The sequence below is a fragment of the Oncorhynchus kisutch genome, linkage group LG16 (genome assembly GCF_002021735.2).
Source record: "Oncorhynchus kisutch isolate 150728-3 linkage group LG16, Okis_V2, whole genome shotgun sequence".
Classification (NCBI taxonomy): domain Eukaryota; kingdom Metazoa; phylum Chordata; class Actinopteri; order Salmoniformes; family Salmonidae; genus Oncorhynchus; species Oncorhynchus kisutch.
The window spans coordinates 40,692,166-40,710,770 of record NC_034189.2 but is presented as its reverse complement, the minus strand read 5'-3'; the positions used below and the strand labels follow the sequence as shown (position 1 = coordinate 40,710,770).

General features: G+C 42.7%; 1 protein-coding gene across 1 annotated transcript in view; it reads right to left on the bottom strand.

Annotated features, from left to right (window-relative positions):
* LOC109906701 (zinc finger protein GLI2) overlaps positions 1-18,605 on the bottom strand; it is an 82,106-nt gene that overhangs the window by 13,543 nt on the left and 49,958 nt on the right. The window contains exons 6-9 of the mRNA XM_020504550.2: positions 10,394-10,595; positions 7,749-7,947; positions 6,710-6,820; positions 2,404-2,544 (exon numbers count right to left, since the gene is read on the bottom strand). Coding sequence (XP_020360139.1) covers positions 2,404-2,544; positions 6,710-6,820; positions 7,749-7,947; positions 10,394-10,595 — 653 coding nt within the window. The remainder of the gene's footprint in view (positions 1-2,403; positions 2,545-6,709; positions 6,821-7,748; positions 7,948-10,393; positions 10,596-18,605) is intronic.

Below are 18,605 nucleotides of genomic sequence, written 5' to 3'. Positions count from 1 at the left end.
TTTCTGTCCATGGCCTGTAACTTCTCCCGATGTTAATAATGTTGACATATTTTGCATTACTCATCTCAAATGTATATACTGTATTCTATTCTACTGTATTTTAGTCTATGCTGCTCCGACATTGCTCGTCCAATTATGATATATTCTTAATTCCTTTACTTTAGATTTGTGTGTATTGTGTGTATTGTTGTGAAATGTGTTAGATATTACTTGTTAGATATTACTACACTGTTGGAGCTAGAAACACAAGCATTTCGCTATACCCACAATAACATCTGCTAAACACGTGTATGTGACCAATACAAGTTGATTTGATGTTTCTCTCCCCACAGAAGTCCCTCTGAGTTTGTCTTTTTTATTAGGTCTCTAGCTGTGTTCTGTTCTGTCTGTCGTTGAGTGTATTTGTACTACTTAGAGAACACACTATCAACAGGAGACAGAGGTTAGAACAACTCAATTTCAGGTTGTGACAGAGGCGGAGCAGCCATTTGCCTATCAAAGAAATTAGGAGTAACGCCATCAATCAAAGTTTGCCGTTAACTTTCCGTTTGTCAGACAGTGAAGGAAAAAGACGTGCTTGTGTTGTCGGGACGCACAATTTGCAGTGTGGCTCTGTTAGATGAGTTCCACTAGTCTACTTTTTTCCACAAGAGGGATTCTACGGTTAGGGAAATTAAAATCAATCGTCCAACAGGCAAATGCTCCTTTGCTCCGCTCTGTTTGTATGTGTCTGAAGGGGCAGCCTCACAACACTTTCATTTCATGGAATTGCCCTGAGACGGATTTCCAACTCTCTTATCCAAGATTGATGTGGCATCCCGCTGGCTGGCGTGCATAGCCTAGGACGAATGGGTCTGGACAGGTATTGTGCACCTCCCTCATTAGGGCTGTAGTGTTTGAGTGCAGGGGCCCAGTGAGTGTGGAGGGATTACAACTCAAACACCGCTGTTTCCTGGGATCCTTTGATGAACACATCTGCAGAAAAGGACTTAATACTCTGAGAACATCAGGAATGACTAACAACAAGGTAACCAATAGGATGCTTGAGTTTCAACTGTGCAGCAACTAAAGAAACCTTTTTCCTTGCAAGAGTGTAGCGCTAACAAGCATATTTGCATTCACACACACACACATATACACACATATACACACACACACACACACACACACACACTTTGGTGACAAGGACCATCATTGTACATATTCCTTAGGCTACTCTCTCTACATGTTGGTTAAATGTCTGGCCCATGATAATTAAGCCAAAGACACATGGAGGTTGAGCGTGCGTTGACTGCTCTCTCAGACAAGCAGCTCTTTGTCCGTAACTGCCTAACCTAAACCATCCTGGCCTATCATTAGGAAGGTGTTTGTGTGTATGTGTGCCTATCATTAGGAAGGATCTCGGAGGTTTCACGTTCAGCTGGAGTGTAACTGTCGGTGACTGAGTGAAACAATGAGGACAGATAATGGAGGCCATAGTCAAAGCTCCTCTGTGTTACAGTGCCCCCCTTCTCTCTCTCTCCCTCTTCCTCTCGCTCACTCTTCCTCTCTCTCTCGCTTCCTCTATCTCGCTAACCTGCTCTCTCTCTCTTCCTCTTCCTCTCTCTTACACTCTTACACTCTCTCTCACTCACTCTCTCTTTTTGTCTCTCTCTCTCTTCTATCTCTCCCCCTCGCTCTCTCACTCTGCCCCCCCCCCCCCTCTCGTCCTCTCTTTCTTTCTCTCTCTGTCTGTCTGTCCCCCTCTCTTTCTGCTTCAGTGACAGCCTGGAATGCCCCTGCTCGACCAAGACTCTACATGCCGAAAAGTTCAAAAGAGTAAAACAATCCCAGTCTCATGGAAGCTAAACGCTAAGCTTACTTTATGTGAGCAACCAATGAATCACCTGACTCTCAGTATCTATCTGGAGGAACGCATAATAAAACAGGACCCCAGTTGAAGTCCATTGACAAGCCTTAGTCTTAGGCAGCACTATAATATGGACTCTTAGTTTGTTTGAGGTTACCGTGAAGACTAAATCAGGGAGGGGTTAAGGGTTTAGTGTTCCTGGCAGGATGGCTTTCTGTTGGGCTTCAGAGGTCAGAGGTCAGAGGTTAGGGAGCTCATATAGACCTAGAGGTCTGTGGGATTTATTCTGGACCTATTCCAGCTGCACTGACAGGCAGACCTCTCTCTCACCACACACTCATTAGATAGCGACCTTCCTCTGCTCTTGGCCCAGGGCCCGGTTTCTTCGTTAGAACCACAGGTAACATACTTAGCCTTAAGGTGCTTTTAGGAAACCAGCTCCGGGTTGGTTGTTTTAAAACACACAGGAACATTTTCTGAGCTAGTTAAAGAAAAAGGAAATGCTTGTCTGATCCCTGTCTCCTGTCCCCTCCTGTCCCCCGTCCCCTCCTTACATGGACCAGTTGTTCCTGCGTGTCAAACTCCTTGGAGCATCCTTCCCAGTGGCAGTTGGTCTCATACACCATCTCTGGCTCATGCTTGCATTCATCTTTATCCAAGTCCTCCTTCAGGCCCAGCATCCCACCTAGATGATCCTGTTAAGAGTTAGAACACGAGAAAAGAGAAGAAGACTTTATAGTCCATTCTCTCTTACAGTCTAAGAAATATGTCTTATTTCTTTTAACCCAACACAACCCATTAACACTCCTGCCGAAATTATACTCAACAACACCAGGGATGCAAACTAGTCACCTTTTGTTGGAAGTCGCCGTTTTGAATTCGTGTAGATCCGATAAGAAAAGTTTAGGATGGGAGGATGGGAGGAGTGGGGAGGGGGGCTTTGGATCACTACTGGCTGTAAGCGAACGAGTGCTGCGCGTTTGGAGCAATACTGTCTGTATCCAAGGCTCAGGCTATCGTTCACATAACAGCAGAATGCAGCGCAGCAGGCGACTGAAGAAGGAAGAGGCAACCAACGTGCCTGTTACAGTGGAGAGTGGGAAGGCAAGCTTGCCCTGAACGATAACGAAGAGGTGACGTTAGAGAAGCCTGACCACGGAGACCCGGGGTGAGAAGATGATGAAGCGTACTTCATGAGCTGCAACCGAAAAACAACTGGTATTCGGGAAGTTTGAGGTGAGGGAGAAAGTGTGGTGGGACAAGTATTGTTAGCATTGTCAAGTGTCTTGCTAGCTGGATCGAATTCTCCGTTAGCTAGCCAGAGAAATGTTGAGCAACATTAGCCAACTTATCTGATCAAATAATTTCGTTTATGGTGTGAAAATTAGCTGGCTAATAAAGTCAGACAGCTAACGTTAGATAGCTCATCTTATGTTGAAACGTTAGCTAACATTCGTGGCCTAACCAATTCGCTTGAGTATTAACTGGTATACGACTCCTTGCCGTTCCTCAAGTTATAACGCGTTAGTTGCTTACTGGACCCTGGCAATCAGTGTGAAATGTTAACTAGCTAACTAATTAACGAACTAACTACTATCTGTGAACTAACGTTTTCCCTCTACAGTTTGTGGTTAATTTTCAGAATGAGAGAATTAGGTGAAAATGAGGCGTTGCTTGTTAAACAAGTGGATTCAGGGATCAAGTGTAGCTGGAGCTGGGCCTGGTTTAAGCTAGATGCCACTATAGAGGTGAAAGGAACACCACACACTTTCCCTCTTTCTCACTTTGTCAATACAGTGGATAAAAAGAGGTATGCCAGTATGCCAGCCTGAAAGAGATCAATTATGTCAACAAACAGTATCATGCTCTGCTGGCACATTATAGAACAGATGTCCACAGGCAGAAAGTGTACAATGTTATAATGTGCAGTGTAGGCCAAATATATGACTTTTGTTGTGTTGAATTTGACAGTAACACTTGTGTATGTGAGTGAGGGGGAGATTATTAAATGTTTTACTCAGTGAAGGTTATTTTTGCACACGTAGCCTTGTGCACTTGATCGATGTCTACTATAGTGGCCACTATAATAGAACAAAAATAGAATGCCTGTTTGTTTCATTCTACTTGTAAAAAGTTTTTTTCCCCAAGTGCAATATTTAGATGTGTGTGTGTGGTCACAAGCATTCTATTGTAAAGGCTGTCATGGCTAACTGCAATATTAGTGTATTGTTTTTTCATTTGCAGTAAAGTCTAGGCAACAAATAACATTGGATTGCTTTCTTTACATTTTTTAGCTGTGAGTTAGGATCACATTAACCACTTTTTATTTTACACACAGGGACTGATCATGTAGATCATATGCCTTGTCTAATTAGTTAGAACCTGCATTTCCCCCTAGCAGGGATTTTTTGCATGTTTCAATGCAACAACAAAAAGTGTCACCTTTTTGGGTCCTCAGCAGTTTGCGTCCCTGTTCAACTATTAACTGCTACTGATGTGGGGAGGGGACACCCTGACATTATCCGAGATAGCCCAGATTAACTTGCTTGGAGGAACAGAGTGACTAATAATGTACATGTAACAGACAGAATTTTTTTTCTGTCCAGGCAGGGATTCGTTGACACGTCGAAGACAGTTCCCAGTCCTGCAGGCTGTGTGTGTGTATGTGTGTGTGTGTGTGTGTGTGTGTGTTTGTGTGATGTGTAGCCCATCCCCTGGTCTCCTCTTTCTCTCTCCACAGCTCCAGCCTCCCATCCTTCCCTGCTCCAATATGCTGACTGCAGCATGTTTATCTCTGCCCCGCGCCACTATCTTCATCAATTCTACTGGCCCCAAGACGACTGTGTACACCGCCATCCCCATGCATCAGGCACAAACCCAAACCTGCCTCTGAGTCGGAGAGGAGGGCTCCGCATATTTGTCAAAAAGGAGAGAGAGCGTGCGAGAGAGAGAGAGAGATGCACCTCCGATGACAATAACGTCTGGCCAATATTTCATTGAAAGGACGTGCTGTGGCACAGTTTACAGCGGCCAGGGAGAAAAGAAGAGCGGGGAGGAACAAACGAATGGATGCAAAGCTCTTATCACACAGAGTTTTTCTTCTTTCAGCCGTAGCAGAGAAGGAAAGGGGGTCAGGGGACTGGCTGGTTCCCAGGGGTCTGTGTCAGTTCAGGACAGAGGACTATTTGGGGGGAAATGGCAGAGGAAAGGAAGCAACGGAAACTTTTCTTTTTTTTTACCCCATCAGTTTCAGAGGATTGATCATTTTTTAATTGCCCTCAACTAGAGGTCGATTTTTTGTAATAATGACACTTACAACAATACTAAATTAACACTTATTTTAACTTAATATAAAACATTAATAAAATCAATTTAGCCTCAAATAAATAATGAAACATGTTCAATTTTGTTTAAATAATGCAAAAACAAAGTGTTGGAGAAGAAAGTAATATGTGCCATGTAAAAAAGTTAACGTTTAAGTTCCTTGCTCAGAACATGAGAACATATGAAAGTTGGTGGTTCCTTTTAACATGAGACTTCAACATTCCAAGGTAAGAGGTTTTAGGTTGTAGTTAATATAGTATTTATAGGACTATTTCTCTCTATACCATTTGTATTTCATATACCTTTGACTATTGGATGTTCTTATAGGCACCATAGTATTGCCAGTGTAACAGTATAGCTTCCGCCCCCCTCCTCGCCCCTACCTGGGCTCGAACCAGGAACACTTCGACAACAGCCACACTCGAAGCATCGTTATCCATCGCTCCACAAAAGCCAAGGAGAATAACTACTCCAAGTCTAAAAGCGAGTGACGTTTGAAACAGTATTAGCGCACACCAAGCTAACTAGCTAGCCATTTCACATTGGTTACACCAGCCATTAGGCTGATAGGCTTGAAGTCATAAACAGCGCTGTGCTTGCGAAGAGCTGCTGGCAAAACGCACAAAAGTGCTGTTTGAATGAATGATTACGGGCCTGCTGCAGACTGCTCTATCAAATCAGACTTAATTATAACATAATAACACACAGAAATACGAGCCTTTGGTCATTAATATGATCGAATCATTTCGAAAACAAAACGTTTATTTATTTCAGTGAAATACGGAACCGTTCAGTATTTTATCTAACGGGTGGCATCCCTAAGTCTAAATATTCTTGTTACATTGCACAACCTTCAATGTATGTCATAATTATGTAAAATTCTGGCAAATTAGTTCGCAATTAGCCAGGCAGCCCAAACTGTTGCAGATACCCTGACTGCGTGCAATGAACGCAAGAGAAATTACACAATTTCACCTGGTTAATATTGCCTGCTAAACTGGATTAGTAGTTATAACTAGTGATTATGATTAATTGTTTTTTATAAGATAAGTTTTATGCTAGCTAGCAATTTACCTTGGCTTCTACTGCATTCGTGTAACAGGCAGGCTACTCGTGGAGTGCAGTGGTTAGAGCGTTGGACTAGTTAACTGTGCGGTTGCAAGATTGGAACCCCTGAGCTGACACGGTGAAAATCTGTCTGTTCTGCCCCTGAACAAGGCAGTTAACCCACAGTTCCTAGGCAGTCATTGAAAATAAGAATGTGTTCTTAACTGACTTGCCTAGTTAAATAAAAGGTATACATTTTAATTTTTTTTAATAATCGGAAATCAGCGCCCAAAAATACCGATTTCCGATTGTTATGAAAACAAATCGGCCCTAATTAATCGGCCATTGCGATTAATCGGTCGACCTCTACCCTCAACACATCATTCTCTTTAGATCCCATCAACCCGTACGTCTCACTTACTGTACAGGGCAACAAGGTTCATCATGACAACAGTTTTATAAAGTAGTAGATCCTAATCCGATTCTTACCGGAGAGCATGGGGACAGCGGCCTCGGATACTCCACTTCTGTCTTCACCTTTGACCTCTTGGTGATCATGGGATTGACTGTACTGCTCACTGCCGAGTCCCCACATGTGTTCTGGAGTGGAGGAGCGGAGAGAATAGGAGAGGAGGGGAGAGAATAAAATAGAAGAAAAGATAGGGGTTAATACAGGACTCGGGTCAAATAGACATTCATACATCAGAGGTGAGCCACCACAGAGACTAAACAATTTTGAGTGTTTTTGTGATGAGAGGGTGGTGTACAGTATGAAAACATCCCATCCATCTACAGAGTGAGCCCACTGCCTGGGGCTTCAGTGTAAACCTCAGGTGACTCCTGGAGAAACTTTGGAGACGAGAGTAGGCACACCCCACCACCTACACAGTTAATGCTTCACAATAAGCTGACACAGGCAGTATCTGTCCGTTGGCTTTAATAGTCATGCTAGACTGTGATTCTGGGATTGCACTAAACCACAGCAAAGTGTTCCTAGTCAGAGGAAGACTTTGTATCCCTCTTGTGTTTACTGTGGTCTGTAACAGAACCGTAGGGGTTGGGATCGTGTATGTTTGGACAATGAGGGTTTAACATTCCCAATCCCCTTATTCATGGGTATGGAGTTTACCTTACAAAGGCGCATTTCAGTGAATGGTATGATAAGAACCACAGAGAGAACCGCAAACCACAGTGGATGTATACAATGGGATGAGGGAAGGAGACAGCAGTATTTATGTTTTAAATAATCTTAAAACAAGTTTACTGACAATGCAAACAAACAGAAGAAAATTGTACGGCTATAGATGTCATGCTGGTTTGATTTGAGCATCCCACACACTACCAGAACTTCCAGAAGGCCACAGGGCAAGGCTCACATTTGGCGGTTATGGATAATGAGAAGATCTACCTCGTACCAGACAATGTAGGCACAGTTCAGGAAGAAGATGAACAAACTCAAGGAGAAAAGTCTTCGCACATCAAAGCTGGTTTGCATACCACCGTTACCAAAGAAGAAGAGCAGTCTCACCTTTGACTGTGAGCCATTGTTGTGGTTGTGTGAGGCGGGGGGCAGAGAGGAGAGACCCAGGGCAGACTGGCGACTGGAGAAGATGGGTGGGGGCTGGATGAGAGGAGGGGTGTGGCCAAACACACTCAGGCCTCTCTGCTGGGACAGGAGTTGCTGGTAGGCCATGGGGTTGATGTGATGGGGGAAGGTAAAGGACGGACTGGAACACAAGACATTAACGCACATGAGAGATATGTCTCTTATCTCCAACTGTGACACAAAATTCCACTTGCAACCCAGGTAGCCTAGAGGTTAAGTGTGTTGGGTCGGTAACTGAAAGGTCACTGGTTCAAATCCCTGAGATGGCCAGGTGAAAAATATATTGATGTGCCCTTGAGTAAGGCACATAACCCTAATTGCTCCTGTGAGTCAAGAGTCTGCGAAATGACTCAAATGTAAGTCACAACTTTTCACCTGAACTCAATGTCAGCCAAGAATAAGGCTGTGGCGATCATGAAGTTCTGTCAGCCAGTTATTTTCAAGCAAATAACTGTCCGTCTCACGGTAACTGAACATTAATTACCATAAACACATTTAGCATCTCCTGGCTTCCAAGCATAGTCTACAAGCCACTGATGCAGACCTTTGGAACATCTACATTTTAAAAATGTCTGTTAAATCCACGAAATGTAGCTTACACTATCACAATAAATCCATTATTTATTTTAGACAGGTCTAAAGAAACTTGATAAAGAAAAAGTAGAATAGAATAGTATAATCTGAGTTGTACTTATGTTCGGCCCTGATCTGGCTATACCATATGGCTGTGGGCTACACTAGTTCATTTAGCAGACAAGATTTGCTTAGAATTCCATGACATTATTTTATATTATTATATATTATGAAGAATGCAATTGAACATAGCTGAATAAAATAGAGAGGATATTTTCTCCAAAAGATTTGAGGGAGTGCGCACATGTGGCTATTCTGTGTTGAGTGAACAACTGTCACGCCCTGACTTTAGAGATCCTTTTTATTCTCTATTTTGGTTAGGTCAGGGTGTGACTAGGGTGGGTAGTCTATGTTTTCTATTTCTTTGTTGGCCTGGTATGGTTCCCAATCAGAGTCTATCGTTGTCTCTGAATGGGGATCATATTTAGGCAGCCTTTCCCACCTGTTGTTTGTGGGATCTTGTTTTTTTTTGTGTAGCTGCCTGTGAGAGCAGCCCAGAATGTCACTTTTAGTTATCGTCTGTATTGTTTTGGTGAGTTTCATATTTATTAAACATGTGGAACTCTATGTACGCTGCGCCTTGGTCCATTTATTCTTCCAACGATTGTGACATTAACAAAGAAACAGGTACTCCTATATGCTTAAATTTGAGTTATTAATGTAACTTTAGTTGTGATACAAATGTGTTTGTTTAGATTTTTAATACATTCTAAGGCTGCATGATGCAACTCTTTTATTAATGAATTAATTTAACCTTTATTTAACCAGGTAGGCTAGTTGAGAACAAGTTCTCATTTGCAACTGCGACCTGGCCAAGATAAAGCAAATCAGTTCGACACATAAAACAACACAGAGTTACACATGGAATAAACAAACAATCAATCAAATACAATCAATAATACAGTAGAAAAATGTATATACAGCATGTGCAAATGAGGTAGGATAAGAGAGGTAAGGCAATAAATAGGTCATGGTGGCAAAGTAATTACAATATAGCAATTAAACAACTCTATTGATGATTTGAAAAAAGTTTCATGAAAGGCATGAACTCTGCTTTGTTTTTTACGCAGGATATACACACTTCATCAGTCTCTCATTCACAATTTGACAATAACTTGATAATGCCTTAAATTTCCCGGCTGCATATCCTTTGTGTGGCCGCAATGTCACCTAACAAATCCATTCCTTTTGCGCCCAAAGTGGCCGTTGGGCTGAATATAATAATTATAATTCCCTTCTCCCGGCTGCGTGCTGAAGCACCTCTCACTCACATTGCTCTCTGTCAAGTGATCAGGTCTTTCTCACAGGCTACAAGTGAAGACAGACAAATCGGGGACACATCAGGGCACGTCCTTATCCAATTCCGAGGTGCATATTGAAGATATTGGAAGAACTGTCCACATTTACTTTTTGTCAGCCTAACGAGTAATAAGTAGGCCTAATGAACAGCAATAAGCGTGAATGTTCCACTAGCAGGAAAATGCCATTCTCAAAAGGGACCACAAATGTGATTATGCATGTAATGCTTTTATCATAAAGGTGCATTTTTATGGTGAAAATAATCTTCCCCAAATTTGAAACTATGCCAGTTAGGCTCCACGCCCCTTGTAAAGCGGATTCATGTGCTTCCTTTTATGAAGTTATTTGGCCACTTTAGTTGTGATACAAACTTGATCAAAATATATAGGCCTAGGGGCTAGGCCTTATGGGTCTCCCGGTCGGGACACAGCCTGAGATCGAACCCAGGTCTGTAGTGACGCCTCTAGCAATGCAGTGCCTCAGACCACTGCGCCACTCCCGAGGCATGTATTACTTTATTAGACTTAAATGGAGTTTATATTCACGTGATCAGTTAACCCTATCCAAGCATCTTAAGTTAATAGTTTTTAATAATCACAAGTTACTACATATGAACTAGTTACTGGCTAGGGTACCTGATGCCTCCAACAGAGAGGTGTCCGTAGGAGCTGCTAGCTGCAGAGCTGGAGCGTGAGTTGTTGATGTAGGCCACCAGAGAGTTGGGCGAGGTACGGATCATGGTCTGCAGGTCGATGCTGGCGTCTGAGAGAGGCGAGATGGACAGGGCTCGCTTTCTGTTCAGCCTGGGGGTCAGTCTGGGACTGGAGAACCGTGACGCTGTGGAAAAGAAAAACACACAGACACATACAGACCGTTAGTCTGACACCCTCGGAACTTCTCATGGCATAGCTGCATCTGATTCAAGTATGCAGAGACTTATTGTCGTAGTTTGCATATACTGAATACATACAGTACATGTGTGACGCAGACAAAATGTATGGTCACATTTGTGTTTATCTATTGTTTCTTTGTATTGGGGAAGAATGCTTTTACTGAATTGTCAGTCCTCCAAGGTTTCGCCATTGCGAAGGGTTGATACTACCGCTAGCTTAGAGCTAGCTCCGGTCAGTTGGTTGCTAGCTTCGGTTAGCGCTATGCTAGCTTCTTCAGTAATTTTTCGAAAATTAGCATTAATGTCAGTTGCAATAGTCTTGTCTTTCTATTAGCCCTTCTTACACTGGGTGAATGTGTTTTGAGCATGGGTATAAAGTGACTCCTAATGAGTTATACCTGTCACACCCTGATCTGTTTCACCTGTCCACCCCCCCTCCAGGTGTCGCCCATCCTCTCCATTATCCTCTGTGTATTTATATTCGTGTTTTCTATTTGTTCGTTGCCAGTTCATCTTGTTTATCAAGTCAACCAGCGTTTTTGTTCTCAGCTCTTGCTTTTCCCAGACTCTCGTTTTCTCGCCCTCCTGGTTTTGACCCCTGCCTGTCCTGACTCTGAGCCCGCCTGCCTGACCATTCTGCCTACCCTGAGCCTGCCTGCCGTCCGGTACCGTTGCTCCACCTCTGGTTTACTGACCCCTGCCTGTCTTGACCTGTCTATTGCCTGCCCCTGTTGGAACATTAAACCATTGTCAATTCGACATGTCTGCATCTGGGTCTTACCTTGATTCCTGATAATACCAGTCTTTAAAGGCTTTTGTGTTTTAGAGTCTCCCATAGGGCTATAGTCGGCAACAGTCAACTACATAATTATAACCTAAACAGGTGAATTACAGTTAAGAGTAAATGTGTTTGGGGTATAAACATAAGGAATTTTAGGATGTGAATTGGATTGGAATTGAATATTTTTGATGTGTGAATTGATGTATTTTTAACATGTTTATGAAATATGTCAGGGATTTATGAGACAAATGATTAAATACACTTTAAAGAAAACAAAACAAAAAATGTAAATACCATGAAAAGACAGAAAAATACGATTTGCACTTGAGAGAATGTTGAATAAGATAATTGAGAGAACCTTTGAAAGAGAAGCCACGTTCTCCTGTTTCATCATTTATCCTGTGTTACAGGAACTTTTGTCTGCTGAACCAGTCCCAAAACTGGGACCTGTAACACATGCATTAGATATAGTATTATTGTTTTTTATTTAACCTTTATTTAACTAGGTAAGTCAGTTAAGAACAAATTCTTATTTATAATGACGGCCTAGGAACAGTGGGTTAACTGCCTTGTTCAGCAGCAGAACGACAGATTTTTACCTTGTCAGCTCAGGGATTTGATCTAGCAACCTTTCGGTTACTGGTACAATGCTCTAACCACTAACCACCTGCCATACCAGTCAAAAGTTTGGACACATCAACTCATTCAAGGGTTTTTCTTTATTTTTACTATTTTCTACATTGTAGAATGATAGTGAAGACATCAAAACTATGAAATAACACATGAAATCATGTAGTAACCAAAAAACTCATCAAAATACATCAAAATACATTTGATTGAAACTATGCCAGTTAGGCTCTACACCCGTTGTAAAGCGGATTCATGTGCTTTATTTTAAGTTATTTGGCCACTTTAGTTGTGATACAAACTTGATCAAAATATATAGGCCTAGGGGCTAGGCCTTAAGGGTCTCGCGGTCGAGACACAGCCTGAGATCGAACCCAGGTCTGTTCTGACGCCTCTAGCACTGCAATCTTCAGAGTAGTCACCCTTTGCCTTGATGACAGCTTTGCACACTCTTGGCATTATCTCAACCAGCTTCACCTGGAATGCTTTTCCAACAGTATTGAAGGAGTTTCCACATATGCTGAGCACCTGTTGGCTGCTTTTCCTTCACTCTAAGGTTGGGTGATTGTGGAGGCCAGGTCATCTGATGCAGCACTCCATCACTATCCTTCTTAGTCAAATAGCCCTTACACAGGGGTCATTGTCCTGTTGAAAAACAAATGATAATCCCACTAAGCCCCAACCAGATGCAGCGTATCGCTGCAGAATTCTGTGGTAGCCATGCTGCTTATGTGTGCCTTGAATTCTAAATAAATCACAAAAGTGTCACCAGCAAAGCACCCCCACGCTTCACGGTGGGAACCACACATGCGGAGATCATCCGTTCACCTACTCCGCATCTCACAAAGACACAGCGGTTATAACCAAAAATCTTACATTTGGAATCATCAGACCAAAGGACAGATTTCCACCGGTCTAATGTCCATTGCTCGTGTTTCTTGGCTCAAGCAAGTCTCTTCTTATTGGTGTCCTTTAGAAGTGGTTTCTTTGCAGCAAATCGACCATGAAGGCCTGATTCACGCAGTTTCCTCTGAACAGTTGTTGTTGAGATGTGTTTGTTACTTGAACTCTGTGAAGCATTTATTTGGGCTGCAATTTCTGAGGCTGGTAACTCTAATGAACTTATCGTCTGCAGCAGAGGTAACTCTGGGTCTTCCTTTCCTGTGGCGGTCCTCATGAGAGCCAGTTTCATCATAGCGCTTGATGGTTTTTGCGACTGCACTTGAAGAACCTTTCAAAGTTCTTGAAATGTTCCCTATTGACTGGCCTTTATGTCTTAAAGTTATGATGGACTGTCGTTTCTCTGCTTATTTGAGCTGTTCTTTCCATAATATGGACTTGGTCTTTTACCAAATAGGGCTATCTTCTGTATACCACCCCTACCTTGTCAAAACACAACTGATTGGCTTAAACGCATTAACAAGAAAATAAATTCCACAAATTCACTTTTAACAAGACACACCTGTTAATTGAAATGCATTCCAGGTGACTACCTCATGAAGCTGGTTGAGAGAATGCCAAGAGTGTGCAAAGCTGTCATCAAGGCAAAGGGTGGCTAATTTGAAGAATCTCAAATATAAAATATATTTTTATTTGTTTAACACTTTTTTGGTTACTACATGATTTCTTATGTGTTATTTCATAGTTTTGATGTCTTCACAATAAATCCACAATGTATAAAATAGTAAATATAAAGAAAAACCCTTGAATGAGTACGTGTGTCCAAACTTTTGTGCTCCTACTCCTAGCCCCGCTATCACTCACTCCAAGCCAAGTCAAAAACCCAGTGTCTCTCTCTCTCCTTAAGTGAGGGCACCCACTTTACCACTGTGAGATATTAAGAATGTTTTCAAATATTTGTATTTATTTCATACAGGCAAAAATAATTATATCAAGTCAATCTTTCTTTCTCACTATCATTGTGTCATTTCCCCATCCCATCATACCCTGCCCAACTCTGTGCTATTTCTGGAGCTCCAGAGCGAGAGACAGACTTAGAGGAGCGCTCCAGCGCAGCCTAGCCTCTAGCTCAGCCTGGGACTGGGTGATGGATGCTAACGCAGCCTCCCTCCGACACCCAAACCCCCTGGAAATAGAGCAGCACTATCAATAAGTGCTCAAGATTGATTCCCAGCTAATACAGTAAACAATTTGTCTGAGGTGATGGAAACCGAGCCTGGCAGAAGATATTGTTGCAGTAAAATAAACTCATCTCTTATCCGGTGCTGGAATTATAGCAGGGGAAGGAAGTAAAGCAGAGGAGGGATACGGGATGGAGATGAAAGATGAAAACAACAATCCTCAAACAACTTTAATATGCCCTAGTGACACACATTTTCAATGTGCACGATCTACAATTAAAATAAAGCTAAATGCTCAAAACAAACAGCTTCTATTCTGTTTGAAAAGATCTTAGCTTTGTTGTCTTTCAAAATGGATGCATCCTAAATGGCAACCTATTCCCTACATAGTGCACCACTTTTGACCAGAACCTTATGTAGGGGAATAGGGCGCTATTTGGGATGCACACATAGGCCACGGTGACCTCATTAAGATTCAGTGTAAAGGATAATAAATCTAAGCCTAAATAATGTACTTTAATTAAACTGATAAACATCTCACTGCGATCGAAAACATTCTGTACTTCACTTTGGTAAATGAGGCCAATTTAGAGAATTGATTTCAACTGAAATGTATGCAAAGTGTTTTTGATCGCTCGTTTGTCCATGGTTTATAATGTACATTTTGTCACAGTTTATTTTTGAAAGTCCCTGAGCTACCTGGTCTTACTTTGAAAAATGTAGGATGACAATGTAGGATGATAATTACGTAATAACTATCCAATAATTACTTCATGAAAAAGTGCCACTATGTATAATCTACTACCAGCCAGGTACAGCATTTACTGTAACCAGCTGTTTAAACATTTTTTTTATAATAAAAGCCTTAAACTGTATGGGTAATGGCATTTTGTAAAAAAAAATTTTTTAACACCAAATCACAGATGGAATTCATAAAGCTGGTTATCATCTCATTTCCTATGATATGTAACCGGTGTGTTTCTGGAGTCCGTTGCTCTAGGGGAGCCAGTGATGTCAGCAGGAGAGCCAGTCAGCCAGTTGTTCAGGGCTCAACAGGTGCTAGACATTAGCAGTGGTGTTAGTGGAGCCAGTCCAGAGCAACAGTGCCATTAGGACCTGTGGGGTAATAACCAAAGACACTGCAACCGGACGTCCATAATGGCTCAATAACATGTGGTGCCAACACCAGGAACCTCACCAGCAGCTCTACACAAACAGTGCCTCGGCTGATTAAACTCAGGCTACCACTACAGAGAATAGCATTCTTGCTTCCTGAGCCATTATTCTTAGCAGAAGCTAATGGCTAACTGTCATTTCAAAATGTTCTCTCTCCAATACAGTCCCATAAGTAACACACATGTGCTCAGTTTTAGTGCTTTGGGACTTTCCGAAATGTCCTGGGACATATTGACCAGGGCTGGGGTCAATTCAGGAAGTAAACTTAAATAACAACAATAATTGAAATAAGCATCTATTTTCAATGACTTCTGAATAAACTGATGAGTAGAAGCTATTTATTTAAAAAGTATTCCATTTAGATTTTTTTGATTAAAATCACTTTTAAATTCAAATTGACCCCAGCCCTGAAAGGGACTCCACCACTGTCTCTCAGGGGATATTTCTGCTGTGAGACTTAATATAAATACATTTCTCACATGAGCTGTTAAAGATATTGGGCACACGATCGGGGGAGGGGGTTCGCGTTGGAGAATACGTGTTGTAACTTAGCGGCAGTTAACTAGTTACTAACTCAGGTTCATCCTAAAAGAAAAGCTGAGGTGAATTTAGCCCTTAATATTTACATTGCATTAATGGCTCTATAGTTTCAGTGACTGGGACAAGCCATTCAGATATGGCAGCCTTATTTATCTGTGTTAGCGGCTCACCTCGGGGGAGATGTGTTTATTAATGTGCCACTTCCCCTGATAAATGAGGTAATGGAAAGCCGGGGCTGGCGCTCACCTCACCTCTCCTCGCCCCCCCCTCCTCTCGCAGCGCCTCGCCTCCTTTTTCCCCCGGTGATTTATGTCAGCAAGCCAGGCACCAGGCAGCAACCGACCGACTACTAGGCTGTGTGTGTGGACGACCAACTGCTAGGTTGTGTGTGTGGAGTGGACCCCTCCTCCTCCAGAGGCTGGGCTGGCCTTGAGTCCTGAGTGGCCATGTCACTAGGTAAGGCTGGCTATCACATTCACAGGCTGCTCTGGCCAGGCTTCCTGGGCTGAGTTCACTATGAGAGACAGAGGGATGTGTCTATCTGGTTTAACTTCACTATGAGAGACAGGGATGTGTCTATATGGTTTAACTTCACTATGAGAGACAGAGGGATGTGTCTATCTGGTTTAACTTCACTATGAGAGACAGAGGGATGTGTCTATCTGGTTTAACTTCACTATGAGAGACAGAGGGATGTGTCTATCTGGTTTAACTTCACTATGAGAGACAGAGGGATGTATCTATCTGGTTTAACTTCACTATGAGAGACAGAGGGATGTGTCTATCTGGTTTAATTTAACTATGAGAGACAGAGGGATGTATCTATCTGTGCTGGGTTTAACTTCACTATGAGAGACAGAGGGATGTATCTATCTGGTTTAACTTCACTCTATGAGAGACAGAGGGATGTATCTATCTGGTTTAACTTCACTATGAGAGACAGAGGGATGTATCTATCTGGTTTAAATTCACTATGAGAGACAGAGGGATGTATATATCTGGTTTAACTTCACTATGAGAGACAGAGGGATGTGTCTATCTGGTTTAACTTCACTATGAGAGACAGAGGGATGTGTATACCTGGTTTAACTTCACTATGAGAGACAGAGGGATGTGTCTGTCTGGTTTAACTTCACTATGAGAGACAGAGGGATGTGTCTATCTGGTTTAACTTCACTATGATAGACAGAGGGATGTATCTATCTGGTTTAACTTCACTATGAGAGACAGAGGGATGTGTCTATCTGGTTTAACTTCACTATGAGAGACAGAGGGATGTATCTATCTGGTTTAACTTCACTATGAGAGACAGAGGGATGTATCTATCTGGTTTAACTTCACTATGAGAGACAGAGGGATGTGTCTATCTGGTTTAACTTCACTATGAGAGACAGAGGGATGTATCTATCTGGTTTAACGTCACTATGAGAGACAGAGGGGTGTATCTATCTGTGCTGGGTTTAACTTCCCTATGAGAGACAGAGGGATGTATCTATCTGGTTTAACGTCACTATGAGAGACAGAGGGATGTATCTATCTGTGCTGGGTTTAACTTCCCTATGAGAGACAGAGGGATGTATCTATCTGTGCTGGGTTTAACTTCCCTATGAGAGACAGAGGGATGTATCTATTTGTGCTGGGTTTAACTTCACTATGAGAGACAGAGGGATGTATCTATCTGTGCTGGGTTTAACTTCCCTATGAGAGACAGAGGGATGTATCTATCTGTGCTGGGTTTAACTTCCCTATGAGAGACAGAGGGATGTATCTATCTGTGCTGGGTTTAACTTCCCTATGAGAGACAGAGTGATGTATCTATCTGTGCTGGGTTTAACTTCCCTATGAGAGACAGAGGGATGTATCTATTTGTGCTGGGTTTAACTTCACTATGAGAGACAGAGGGATGTATCTATCTGTGCTGGGTTTAACTTCACTGTGAGGAGGACTATGATTTCAGTGGTGGAGAAGCTGTATGAGCCAAAGTGGCTGTGGTCTTGCTTCAACTTTTTTGGTAGTTAAGGTCCATTGTTTCTCTGTGTAGCATAGATATTACACTCCCAACAAGCCAACCGCATCTTCAGTACCCCGCCTTTGTCTTGGGAGCTGGGATACAGAGAGGCCTGCACAGTGTATTTCACTGTTTGGGAGTTGTTATGACAGTTTTTATACGCACAGCAGGCTGAGGCCTTTGGCTGCGTGCCCCTGGCTAGCCTGAGCAAGCAGAAGCTTGGCCCAGACACAATGCAACACAACAGCTCATTCAGAACCCCGGGCCTGCTGGATGCTGTACAACTAAGAGACTGGAGGACAATGTTTACACTCTCACTGTGCGACCCAGGACCGACTAGCGTCAGAGCAATAATTGAACTTGTCCGTGTGTCAAATCAAACCCTACCCTTCACCTGGGGCAGAGGGGCCCGATCTCTCTTTCTCGGGAGTGTTTGGAGCGAAGTGCGAGCTGCTTGAGGCGACATCGGTGGGGCGAGTTGTGTGTTTTATCGGCAGAGGAAGCAGTAGTGGCAGCAGCTGCTGTAGGAAGACCGGTAGCCGTGAGCCTCATACGGTGACGGATAAGGGCCGGCTGTATCTCCCATTGCCTTAACGTTTGCCGCGATTCCTGTAAATGTCACGCAGAAACGCAGTAAAAGGCAAGTGAATATCTGTGGCTGTCCTAATCTGAACCCATCTGTTATGACGAACACAGTCAACTCGCCTGATACCCAAGCTTCTGTATCGGGTGGTCTTTGATG